Source organism: Poecilia latipinna, unplaced genomic scaffold, assembly GCF_001443285.1.
Source record: "Poecilia latipinna isolate Pla-1442-1.1 unplaced genomic scaffold, P_latipinna-1.0 Scaffold297, whole genome shotgun sequence".
NCBI lineage: Eukaryota > Metazoa > Chordata > Actinopteri > Cyprinodontiformes > Poeciliidae > Poecilia > Poecilia latipinna.
Window position 1 is genome coordinate 318,943 of NW_015112913.1, and position 13,409 is coordinate 332,351.

Genomic DNA, 13,409 nt, shown 5'->3' on the forward strand with positions numbered 1-13,409 from the left:
AGTCCCAAAAGTTTTTTTGTTTGGGATTAAAACCAAAAATTTGAGAAAATAATTCCCCCCCCCCCCCCCAAAAAAAAAAAAAAAAAAAATTCAATTTGCACAAATTTTTGAATTATTTCCAAATGCTGTCAGGGAACCCAAATATTACTTTGTGCTACATTTGTCATTTGATTACGGACTTTGATTCTTCCTTTTCACACAGCCTTTTCCTTAGTCAGCTTCAGTCTTACATGCAGCCTGCTAAGATTGAAAATGAAGTTCCCTTGAAAACAGCGACAGCCCCTTTACTGTTGCACGATGTCTTAGAATGACTACCCTGCAGCTCCTAACAGGCCATGTCTCGGATCCCCATGAGATGCTCCTGCTGCTTTTTTTAATTTGCTCTGCTTGACTGCATGCGCTGCCTGTCAGTTGGAGAATGAAACTGATTCTGTCTGTCTCCTTCTTTTCATTCTTTTCCATTTCTTCGAAGGTTATCCATGTGGATGCTGGTGTCTCCCTCCCCTTTCCCCCCCGATCCATGTGCAAAATTCTAAATTTTGCTATTCCTGTCAAGAACAGTGATTGATTTCTTTAATACTGTATGATCCTATTATAGATAACCAATACTGACTTCATTTTGTCCCTCTCTTTCTCTGTTGCAGCATTCTTTTTGCAGATATAGTTGGTTTCACCAGCCTGGCCTCTCAGTGCACAGCTCAGGAACTGGTTAAGCTGCTAAATGAGCTGTTTGGAAAGTTTGATGAGCTTGCCACGGTGAGTCTGCCTTCCTTCCTTGCAGCCATATTCCCTCAATTATAGTCACTGTTGGCATTCAAGGCAACACTCACTGTGCAAAGAGTGCTTTGTCCAAACTCTGACACAGCAATGACTGTATGTGTGTGTGTGCGTGCATGTATGTGAGCTCGTGGCTCTCTTTAGCCACAGGCTATTGGCACACTCCTGTAGCTTAGCATGATGTCACAGTGAATATTGGAAGCCCATATGATGCCTAATATGATTATCCAGTGCTTCATTTGAGGAAGAGTTGACAGACCTCTTTAATCTCAGCCAGATTTACCCATGGCTAAAGCTTGCCTCCTCTCTTGTGTGAATGAACTGAATAGAGCGGATAGCAGGGGAGATGAGTTATACTCATCTCTAGTTGCTCTTGTTATGGATGAGGAAAAGATTTCAGCAGTCCAATCTGTTAATATTTCACTTTGTGGGTTATGGGTCAGGGTTGACAACTCATCTGACCATTTTTTTAAGCAAAAAACTTGTACTGCTCTTATTAATTTGTTTTCCACTGTAGCCTGTTTAATAGAATAGCACAGAGGTTTTCATAATTAGATTTTTTTTTTTTTTTTTAGATGTGGATTGGGCTGAGACAGCATCCATGTGATTCCATAACCTGCAGTTCACATGGCTTTGTCAAATCCATTAATCTGGAGGATTGCAGCAAACCTCTTTTTTTTTTTTTTTTTTGCTTTTACAGAAGGGTTTTCTTTGGCCCTGTCGGGAACTTCTATTTTTGACTTGCTTGTTTGTAGGTTCAAATTTAGGACTAGCTAAAAAAAAGACAGGAGTTTTGTTGTCAGTTATTGCTGTCATTATTTTTGTAATAAATTGTGAATAAGTTGTTTCAGGGTTGTAGCTATTTGCTGTTTCTTTTGGGTCCTTAAAAACAAATTGATTTACCTCTATTTTGGTTTCTTCCTGCTGCAGTTTTTTTTTTTTTAGCTTTAGTGTCAGTTTTTTACGCTTTCATTAAAAAAAAAAAAAAAAAAAACTAAAACAAGGCAGTTGCATCTTTAGATTTCTAAGCTGTTTTGATACAACTAGTTGCACAGTTGAATAGATGGCTGCATCCAGGACTTGGCAGCTAGCTTATAGCGTTATAGTGTCCTGAAAGACTTGTCCCCAGCTATTAAACTTGCCCTGACCCAAAGCCACAGTCATTCTTATCCACTTTGGCAGGAAGTGGCAATGCCAGTGACTCATAGCCGTGGTCACTTTGGGCACGCAAACTCTCTTTCGTCCCATACGAAGAGCGGGCGATGCCACATGGCCACTGGGCATCATCTCATGGTACGATTCCAGCACCATCCCCACACCACCTGTCCACTCTTTGGACTTGTCAAGCTGCATGGGAAGCGGGCCAGGAACACAGTGTTCTCCTGTAGTGCTGGTGATGTAGCAGACCAAGTCTGCTCTTCTCCTCTCTCTCTCTCTAAATTTTTTAACATGAATGAATCTAAGCTAGGCATTATCTGAATTCTTGCCCTGAGTCCAACCTCAGCATCACTCCCCCTGTAAACAACGACGGACAGTAAATTTATTACTTTTTTTTTTTTTTTTCCCCAAAATTGACACAACCTCTACATCAAAGCTTGCTAAATATTTTTTTGTGATTCAGAAAGACTTAACACAAATCATCCACCTTTTTTTTTTTTTTTATCTTCCTGGCACAGGGAGAAAATACAAACCTTGTTGCCTTAACAAATAATTATATTTCCTTCCAAACTCACACCACATGTTAGAAAAGTGACACACAAAGCTTCATTAGCCTGCATTTAGACACGTTTTCCTGCCACCAGAGTGAACAGGTTCATTACTGACACCTCTTCAGGCTCTGATGTTGTCTCTGCCAGCTCTTAACTAATTAGGACTGAATGCACCACGCGTAAATTTCTCTTTCAATCCAAGTGTGCCATTTCCATGTTTCTCACTTGTTTTAAGAAGCTTTTCGGTGCCAAAGTGCTTGTGAGTTTCAAAGTGGGATTTGACTGCCCCTTTCTAACAAGTAAATATGCTTTGATCTAAATCTCTGCCGCGATCTCAAGTGTTTCGCAGCCTCTAACAGTTATTCTTCTAGGATTGCCATGTCACCTATATTCCTATCCACTCTGACTAGTTTCCCCTGTCACAGTTAATGACAAGTAGCCCCCACAGCGTCACCGTCACCTCCATGTTTACATTAGATGTTCAGTTTTAGTTGTCTGCCCGACATTGCATATTACATGTTGGCCAGAAAGTCTAATCTAATCAAATAATCTTCTTCCTCTATTGTTGAGTTTCCAACATGGCTTGTGATGCTGAGACACCTCTTATAACTTCCTTTCTTTTGTGGGTTTGGATTTTGCTACTTGACAAATTTATGGAGTGCATAACAAATAGTTTAAAAACAGATCCTCGCTCCTGAGCTTTGTATCTCTACAGCTCCCTGAAAGTCACCATGGCCTTCATACATGCTTCTCTAATCATGTTTCTCCTTACCTGACTCGTCGCCTTATTTTGGTTGAGATTAGTCGTTTTGCACCATATTTTTGGTTGATGGATTGACTATTGCTCTGTGCCTGCACAACTGTTTTTAAAACGTAATGCTTTAAGCTCACCCACAACTTTTGTCCTGACCTTTCTTGTACAATGCTATTTAGTTTCCTTAACAGGCCCTCTCAAAGGGATGTTCTGTGTTTGGTAGTGACCCAGTTTAAATGAGAAGATGCTCATTGGTACAGATACAGTGCGGACTCTGTTCATTGATATGCAACGTACTCTTTAATGCCTGGTTACCACATTTCTATAAAGAAAAGCTCGTCTAAGTGTGGCAGTGCAGATGTTTGCACCAGAGCTCTTATACTATTTTGTGCTCTTGTTGCTACTCAGCAAAACCTGTTGTTACTTTGATCTCCTCACACTTGACTTTGCGTCCTCTTGCATATTTTTTTTTTAAGTCAATTAGGTATATGTTGTTTTTACTGAAATCACTACAAAGCCTAGGAGTAGGAAGACATAAAAGGAAATACTTAGATTGATAACTAATTGCACTGATACAGTGTAATAAGCAAGCCAAACACAGAGACAGCTGTGTTTCTGTGTTTGAAACACATTTTAAGCACTATGCTTAAAATGCATATTAAGCATCTACAATGCATTCTACGGGACTCAGTCTGACCTCAAAATTGCAACTCGTAGCAGTCTACCTTTGGAGCAAGTGGTCTTAAAGTACAGTATGTGGTTATCTTTTATTTGAATGCTACAAAACCTAACTCCAGCGGTTTTAACGAGAATTACCACATCTAAACTTCTCTTAGTTTTTGGGATATGTTGAAATATACCATATTGTTTCTTAATCTCATACTTCACTGTGCAGTGGCATTGTCAGAAATGATTCGTGCAGAATGTTTGACTTTTCAGACATTGCTTTATTTCCTGATCAAAGTAGAAGATCCTCAAGCTTGTCCACTCTTTCACAAGCTTGCAAAAGTAACTAACTCTCTAACTGTAAAACATACTGTAATATATATGCTTTTCATCCCAACATACCATTTTCAGGCAAATTACAATCATTTTGAAAAGTTAATTTATTTTAGGACAGAAAGTGAAACCAGACATGTTTGCAACAGGCTGACATTTTTCTATTAAATTGCTTTTTTTCCATCATGAAAATTAAGAATAACAATGCTTGAACTACATCTCTCTGTGTGTAATGAACCCGTGTAACATAAATGTTTTACATTGTCAGTTGAATTAATGAATATATTAACTGTTCAATGATATTCTGATTATTAAAAAGGAACATTATATGGAGGAGCATCACACAAGAGAAACGCAGTCCATATGCACAACAGAACTTAATATTTCATAGAATGTGCTTCATTCATTCATATTTGGGTTCAGCTAAAGAATGTTTTGAGATACTCCAGCCTTTTGTACATAGCAAGACAAGCAAAGCTGTGACTGCTATAGTACCATAAAACAAAAAAAAAAAAAAAAAAAACTTTTGTTGGACATTTCTGAAGTGATCATTTATGTATAAATCCACTCTTTTAATCATATGTGGATGTGATTTTTTTTAAATATATTTTAAAGTCATAAATGTAATTTTTCACACCAGTTGTTTTTTTATGAGACCCCCCCTTCTCTCTATAAACACTTCAAGCTGGTTGTGTTTCAAACAGTCTGTCCGGTGCGCTGTGTAACATTAATAGCTCTGTACTAGACGGGCCTTGGTGTGTTCGTGCACACAGTATACCATTGCTATTTCCCTGGCGGAGTTTCACAAAGCTTTTTATTCTTGTCCCTCTTTTCTCTCCTCTTGCAACACCTCCCTGCATCACAGCTTTCAGACTCCTCCGCTCCTTGTTTCTCAGCTTTTTGATTGACATGCAGCAGCCTACTTCCTTCAACTGTGTCTTTTAAGCCCTGTGGTTCTCTGCACTCTCTTTGCTTTTCATGTTTCCATTTTTAGAATGGCTCAATGATGGATTTATCTACTGTCTCTCACTTTCTTCGCAAGTGAGAGATTTGTTTTAGTTCCCTCATATATGACTGTGAAAGCTCACAGCATATTTCCCAATAAGCACGCTGCACTTTAAATGCTTCATCAGGGCCTAAAGTCAAATCTGGTTTTACTTCAAATATAAGAAAAAACTTTAAAGAAAAAGCTTTCTCTCTTACTTTAACAAAACATTGGTGAAGTATGTATAATCATTTGGAAGAATTGTTTAACGTAAAACTATCAGGACAATAAAAAAGTGTTTTGGTAATGATTTCATTAGTTAAAACAACATAGAGGCAAGTATATTTATATGGAAACATCTTAAGTCTGCTAAGATAGTGGAACAAATACACAGGCAAAACTTATACACACTTTGCATAAATAGACACATAACCCTTTTCCTCACATTCTGACCTGAAAACAGAATAAATATTTTCTGTGACCCTTTTGTATTTCAAATAAACCTTAAAAAGGTAAAGTTTAGTCTAAGTGACGGGGGAGGTGGGAACAACTTGTATATCTCAATATTTGGTTTTAGCCGTAGTTTCATTGCCCTTAATTTAAGGACAGGAAGTATTCACTGTCCAAATGGTGACAGCTGCCTTCCAGAAAACAAAACCTGGGCTTATGCACAGCCAAATAATCCTGTCTTGTTTGTCTCATGAGCAGATGCAAGAATCACTCACCAATCCTGCTGTTTCCCCTCAGATGTCTGCGTACTTAAAACTGTAGTCTGAAGCAAAACCCAAAACAAATAAGCCAGCTTGGATCCTTGACAGCAGAGTAAGTAGGATAAATGCCTCTAAGAAAAAGCGCCCTGACAATGAGTTTGTGTTGCAGTAATTGCAACGCGAGGCACCTTGAGCTAACATCGTTCGTCACACAAAGCAAATTTAGGCGAAATATCACCTGAGCCAGCTTTTCCACAGACACACTAAATGTAACATCCTCAGGTAGCATGCCATTCAATTGTTTTCACAAATTAATTTGTGTAATGTGCTTGCAATTAAAGGGAAATGCTTGACACCACTGAGAGTTAACCTTATTGCTCATTTCTGCCAAAAGAAGGAGTATTGTGTCGGAGACATTTTCCATTTAATAAATTCAAAACTACAGATAAATGAGTAAGATTTATATATTTTTTTATTCAATTTTTTTTTTATGTGAAAAATATGAAAGAGGATTAGAGCCACCGACTTTTGGTCAAAATTCAGATTTTGTTTCTATCTATGTGAAAAAAACAACCAAAAGAGCCAATCATTCTCAGGTGACAAAAGGATCATTTAACAATTTCGATCAGGGTTTTTCCTCAACCTTCCTAAATAGGAAGCAGCCTGTGCCATAATCTCATTTGATGCATGGAATATGCGGAGTCCAAGCTTGGACTTTTGTTTTGAAGCTCATCATAAAGTACAAGTATCTATTTGTCGAAAGGTTGTGTATTTTACGAAGAAAGAAACTGTTCAGTTAAATATTTCCTCAGAAATATAGACAAAGCTAACCGTATTCATACTCCTTGAATGCTTTCAGCCATAAAGTCCAATGTACCATTTGTATTTTACGTGATGGAACAACACAAAGCAGCCATTAGTTGTGAAGTGGGAGGAAAAGGACACATACTTTGTGCATACATACTTTTTATGTGGCTTGTGGCAAACTGAAAACTACAACTCTTGCTACTCCTCCAGACAAGCTAGATTTGTAGCGCACACAAGTAATAGTTCTCCTTTCAAGAGATTCTCCCACCTGAACTTTATAGCAGCTATGGTTTCCATCAGCCTGTTCTAATTCAACCCATGACACAACCTGTAATTTTGGTCATTTAGCATTATATGCTTCAGTCTATTTCTGTGTATTGTATGTTTCAGTTTACCGGTTTTAGTTTCTTCCTTCAGTGGCTCAGCTTACTCTCTTCCTCGCCGCCTATAGAGCATTCATTAAATTCTTCAGTAGTTCATAAATATTCCTTTGTTCACTTGCATCATTATCAGACGCCATGTTTCTCCAGGCTGCTGTTGATGATGCCGAGCTGTTCCTCGTTTTCAACTTCTTAAGGTCTTTAATTCAACATTCCTGTCTGGTCCTCATCTCTGCATTTGGATCCTCAACAACAGGACCAAAATGCATTTGATCATTTTTTTTTAATTAAAATTATCATTAGTTAGCATGAATTGCCATATCTTGATTGTGCCATACTCTTTACATTTTCAACTGATAGATTAAATCAGTCAATGACTGATAGATCATTGATTGATTGTTTCATACCATAATTAATACGTTTAAATATAAAACATTTTTGTTCAGGTATAAAATCTTTAAAAATCTATATATTGATGTTTCTTGAAAATTAGGATGAATTCGGTATTTGGTTTTAGAATAGATCAGAAAAATAACACAATACTCAAAGCAGGTTAAAAAAAACATCTTACTGGCAACTGGACTGTCTTACAATGAGTGAGAAAAGCTGTTGGATGAAAAAAGATTGGATGGATCAAAAAGAAAACTAAAATAAAAGAACAAAGGTGGACCTACTGTTAAGATACAAAGTCATACTTAACCGAGGGAAAGGAGCACACCTTTCTTTCAAAACAGAGACTGGTTCCTTGAAGCACAGATCCTCACTAAACATTGTCAGAGGAAAGAGCTGATGTAACACAGATGCAAGGGTCTGTCCTGTCATGATTTCTTTGAAACAAATGCTTTTGAAAGCATCAAAAACATGTGTCTAATCATATGTTTAGACATATGTTACAGAACCTTTTTTTTCTTTTTCTTCTTCTTCCTTAATGCCTGGGATTAAATCAAGCTGAATGTATTCTGTTTCAGGTCGTTTGGGATTACCTTTGCAAATTGGCACAACACTAGTTTCACTGTGCAAAATGATATCCAGTCAGCATCTTTACAAGTTCTTTTGCTTTTTTCTGCATGTCGATAAGCACATTTTGCACTAAAACACACTTGAATGACAGATATTGAACCCATATCCATCTTGAACAGTATAATGGCTGAATATTATTGTGTTTTCTTTCATTCCATTCCATTTTTTTTTTTTGCTTTTTAAAAACAGTGTTTTAGCACCTTTGGTCTTATGGCAATTGTGCCAAAGCACAAATGAGACTTACAGAGGCCCATTTTCTCCCTCATGTCTTTCCTGATTTCTGTTTCTTATTCCCATGATGTCGAACAAGAAAACAGTGAGTTTGAGGTGTCGTCTTAAAATACGTCCAAAGCTGTGACTTCACTCAGATGTTGTGAATTAACCTCTTACAACTTAAAAAGCCATTACATTATCTGGACATTCCTAAGCTGTTTTTTAAAGACAAGGAAATCTTGGTGAGCACAAACCAATGATCTTAAAGGACACAGAAATGATCTAAACAATCCCTTCTCTCTCGTTATCCTGACATTTGGGTTATTTTGGAAACCCACCCTCACCTGAAATAGAAAACATTTGGTCTTATTGAATTTCAGACAGTAAGAACAAAGACTGTCTTTTTACACTGTGTATGTATAGTTCTGGTTTTATTTGTGCATAAAGCAAATAAAAAGAAAGCAAAAGTATTCCCTTCCCTCATCCTTTAATCTTTTTATATTGCTCAAATGATTTGCAATCTCAATCTGTTGTTGTGAATTATACTTTTGTACAGCATCCCAATTCATTTGCAAAACAACTTTTTATTCCAAACTGAGTTATTGTTGGCAAATAATTCATACAAAAATGTTCAGCATCTTGGTGTCCACAAATATATTACCAACTTCTCAAAAATATATAGCCATTTTCTATATTTGAGTCCAAGAAAACTGTTTTTTTTTTTCTTCTTTTTCTATGAATCATATCAGCTGTCCAAAAAGCCAGTTAGAAATGAAGCAGTTTTGGCACACCAAGCATTTGTTATTTGCCATATCTGTTAATATATCAAGGTTTCCTTCACATATCTCACCCACTCGCTCCAACCCGCTACAGTGGAGTGAGAGAAGGAAGTGTTGATAGATTTTTCATTTGCTATAAAATAGCTGGTGAAAACCAGTGAAGAGCAATTTTTACTGGAGATGGAGGGAGATTATAAGAAAATGTCTCTGTCTTCTGTTACAAACCCTTTCACTAATATCCTACATCCCTAACTTTCATTATTGCAAAAAAACCCCAACTTTTTTATGAATTATCAAATAATGTTAACATGAAACACAAGAAAGAACAAGCCAGTTAAAGTTGTCAAGTTGCATGAAAAAAAAATAAGAAATGTAATTACTTATATGGTAGGTAGTGTCTCTGCATAACACTGCATAAATTTGCAGACTGACAGCAAGCATTTCTTCCAAGTTGTTGCAGAGGAAGCCCTTACCCTCAGCACTATCAGCACAGCAGTCGTCTGTGCTGCTGTATCAAAAGCAAAGCACAATGTGTTCCACTCTCCCCTTTGGGAACTTAGAGGAAATGAACTGCTACCCTCAGCTGGCTCATATTTTTCTTCATTATCATTTATTGAATGTTCCTCCTCCCTGCATTAATGCCTTGGTATTTGCCTTGTTTGTCCCTTTCTATTTTTATGCGTGCACAAGACATGGGCCAGTATGAGATTCGATAACCTTGGATGATAACCTTAAGCATTTATCGCTGATTCACAGCATCGCTACGAAAACAAAAATGTGCAATGCTACCAAATTTCTGTTATCTACAGTAGGAAAAAAAAAAGAAAAGAAAAAACAGTTAGTCCCAGTGTTGCTATGGCAGTAACAGCAATGTCTATCACCAGTTGATATGAACAAATATGTTGCGGTTTGAACTGCCTCAGTTGTTGTGTGCTTGGACAAGACACTTTTCCTGCCTTAGCTGCTGGTGGTCGGAGGCTCCGGTGGAGCCGATTGTACGTCAGCCTCTCTGGTGGCTACAATGTAGCTTACTACTGTCAGTGTGTGAATGTGTGCATGAATGACTGGATGTAGTGGGAAGCGCTTTGAAGTCCTCTGCACTATACAAGTAAAGGACATTTACTATTAAGCATAATTCCAAGTTCCTATACCTTTGTGTAAGTCTGTGGAGTAATATAAGTGTACACCTAGAGTAGGGCAACACAAGTATACCAGTCTGATACTCTAGATTGTTATTCTATAATCTAGTTGGCTTGTAGAATAATGTCAGACTGATATCCAAATATTTGTCAGGATATCTGCTCTGGTATCCAGACTTCACCCACCTTCTTAACAATGAGGCGAGATGAACATTTTGTTGAAAAGACAGAGAAAAACAAAACAGCCAAAACTTTAACGTTCTTTAACCATCACTAAAGATAAAGGTGAAAAACTAGCTATAAACAAATATTCATATTGTTGAAAGTTGCTAGGTTTGCTCTAATGAATGACTCAAGCAGGACTGTGGACAAAATAAAGACAGGGACTTGCTGGTCTGAAACAGCCTTTAAGACATATACACCAACATATAATGTCCAAATTAATGATAACTGCCTCAAATGTGAAATGTTCTCCACACTGTTTCCCAAAATATTATGATGGTAGCACCAATTTATTAAAGATAATTCCAACAAAATGGCCATACAGGATGCTTTTTAGATTTTCCTTTTCAAATGAAACTGTGAATAGGGGTTACACTCTAAAGCTTTTTTTTTTTTTTTTTTCTATCTGCTTATGCCTGTGACCACCCAGACTGCTCACAGTGCTGCAGTCACATGACGGTGGTAATCCTGCTTGAGTCTGAATCAGCTTCTAAAGCCTCACACAGCAGATTAGCAAAAGGAAAAGTACAGTGTAGGAGACTCTTTAAGTAGAAGGGCTTTCCCTGCTTCCTGTAGCGTCGCCATGCCTCACTAACACACCATCTGTTTCTGCACAACCCCAACCCCAAGTTACCCCAAGGGGAGAAAGCCTGCTCTCTAACAACAACAACAACAAAAAAATACAAGCATACTTGAAATTTATTTTTAAAGAAAGAAATATTTATAAAGAAAACAAAAATATTCATTAGAATTATCTAGTTGTTTAGGAGCTAGATTCTTGCAGTCGGTTCAATAAGAATAGAGAGGTGACCATATGTCAGAAGCTAATTTAAAATAAAGCACTGTATATAAAGGGAGCGATAATGATAATAATCTTGATTTTAATAATCATAACTATTTATAAAACACTTTTTAAACAAATAACTAATTATTTAAAAAGAGGTAAAGGACAAGTTAAAAACATATATACAAATAAAAGCAAGAAAACAGATACAACAACAACAACAACAACAACAAAAAATTGTACGCTCTGTAGATTTGTGTGGTCTCAAACTGTTGTGATACAAACATTTTAACAAAAGTTGAGATGGAAATTGAATTGAAGCTTTTAGGTTCTTCACACCAGAACCACACAAGCTTGGCAGCCTGTTTCAGTAGCTCTCAGCTAATTCCTGAGTTTTTCTTGTGTTTTTAGTCTATTTTTACATTTGTTATGTTGTTCTGTGCTCCCTACTCTTTTGTTCACAAGGGAGCAGCATTTCTTCTGGACTGCTATGTTATTTTTTTCTTTTTTTTTTTATGCCGTTTTGTTTGGACACAATGGCCAAGCTCCTGTTGTTTACACCAGAGATCAGCTGCTACCTCTGGATAGCTTCGCTCCATTGCCTCTCTCTGCGCAACCAGATAATACCCCGCTTTTCCACATATACAGACACACCCACAAAGTTCTGACCAATCGCAATCGCTTCACATGCAGATTGTGGCAAAAAAAAAAAAAAAAAAAAAAAAAAAAAAAAGTTCACCAGAGGTGAGAGATATTGGAAGATCAGTCTTTGTATGTCTTCAGCTAATTCGGATTGTCAATCTTTGCAAGAACTTTGTTTGAATTTAGCATTAATTATTTGTCTTACAGCGTGGGCAGCCAGAGAGTTTTCCGTGATGTACATTCAGGTTTTGTAGGTTAGTGTCTAAGAATAAATGCTTCCTCCTTTTCACAGCAGGTAAGTCTTCCGAGACGTGGAACAACCTCTAACTCTCCAGCTCTACTGAAACTCACATGATTTCTGTGTTAAAAATAGAGTGTCCATCCTGTCTCGTACCCACCAGTGTGCATAATTATGAGTCTTTGTGCTCTACACATGCATGGGCAGCAATCCCATTACCTTAATGGAAACAATGAAGGGTTATGAGGAGGCGCCCACGGTAACCTGGTCTCCCTGGTAAAATGAATGTCTGTTGTTAATATCCTCTAATGAAAGGCTATATTTGTAAGCCATCTTTCCACACTGCTGCTTATTGTTCCAAAGAGTGAGTGACTCACCTTATTCCCTAAAGTGAGACAGATCCATCGCATCGTGGGAGCTGTTAGTGCCAGTGCAATTTAAACGTCTAAAAAAATGTTATTAGGTAATAGATTAGGAAATGGACATGTCAGCCCAAGAGAAGCTGCTAAACAACAATGTATATGTAAGCTGTGAACTGTGCAGTTAAAGCATTTTTAAGTGACGGGGAAGTTCTCTTAAGTTTTATATAAAACAACGCAGAGTGCATTGGTTTAAATTCTTGGGCTGGACAAACTTTGTGTCAAACTTTATTCAAGCTGATTCTGCTTTAAACTGTGACACCATTTTATTCCTGATCTGTTTGAACAAACAGAATCATGGTCTTCATGATTCTGTTTGTTCATTACTGTTCTCTAACATGCCTTTGTTAACCTTCACTGAGCATTTGTATCCATATTGAGAATGACAAGAGAAGTCTACGTAATAATAAGGTGACTTCTGAAAGAACATGTTTGCAGTGGAATTTATTTTGGAGTCATTTATTTTTTCAAAACAAATGTCAAAAACCACGTTTCATTTACCCTCTACTTCACAGCTATGCATTATTTTTGCATTGGTCTGTTAGAAAATGCATTCATTTTTTTTTAGGTTGGTTTGTGTGACAAAGTAACTGTCAAGCTGTAGCTTTCCGAGGTACTGTAAGGTAAGAGGATGTTGACCTGAGAATGTTGTAGTCATTCTGTGGTCAAACCTTTGAACCACTTGAAAACATTAAAGTTAACATGATATAAGAGCTGTAAAATGTAACATTTGTGTTGTTTGTAGTAATGCCAAACATGTAAAAAAAAAAAAAAAAAAAAAAAAAAAAAAATAAAAAGAAATCCCAAAAACTAATTTGTTTCTAAAAAAAAA

At 37.1% G+C, this 13,409-nt stretch overlaps 1 protein-coding gene across 2 annotated transcripts in view; it reads left to right on the forward strand.

Moving 5' to 3' along the window:
• Positions 1-13,409, forward strand: part of LOC106948616 (adenylate cyclase type 1) — a 47,890-nt gene that overhangs the window by 16,994 nt on the left and 17,487 nt on the right. For both annotated transcript variants that reach the window (XM_015034391.1, XM_015034392.1), the window contains exon 4: positions 645-756. In XM_015034391.1, the coding sequence (XP_014889877.1) occupies positions 645-756 (112 nt within the window). The remainder of the gene's footprint in view (positions 1-644; positions 757-13,409) is intronic.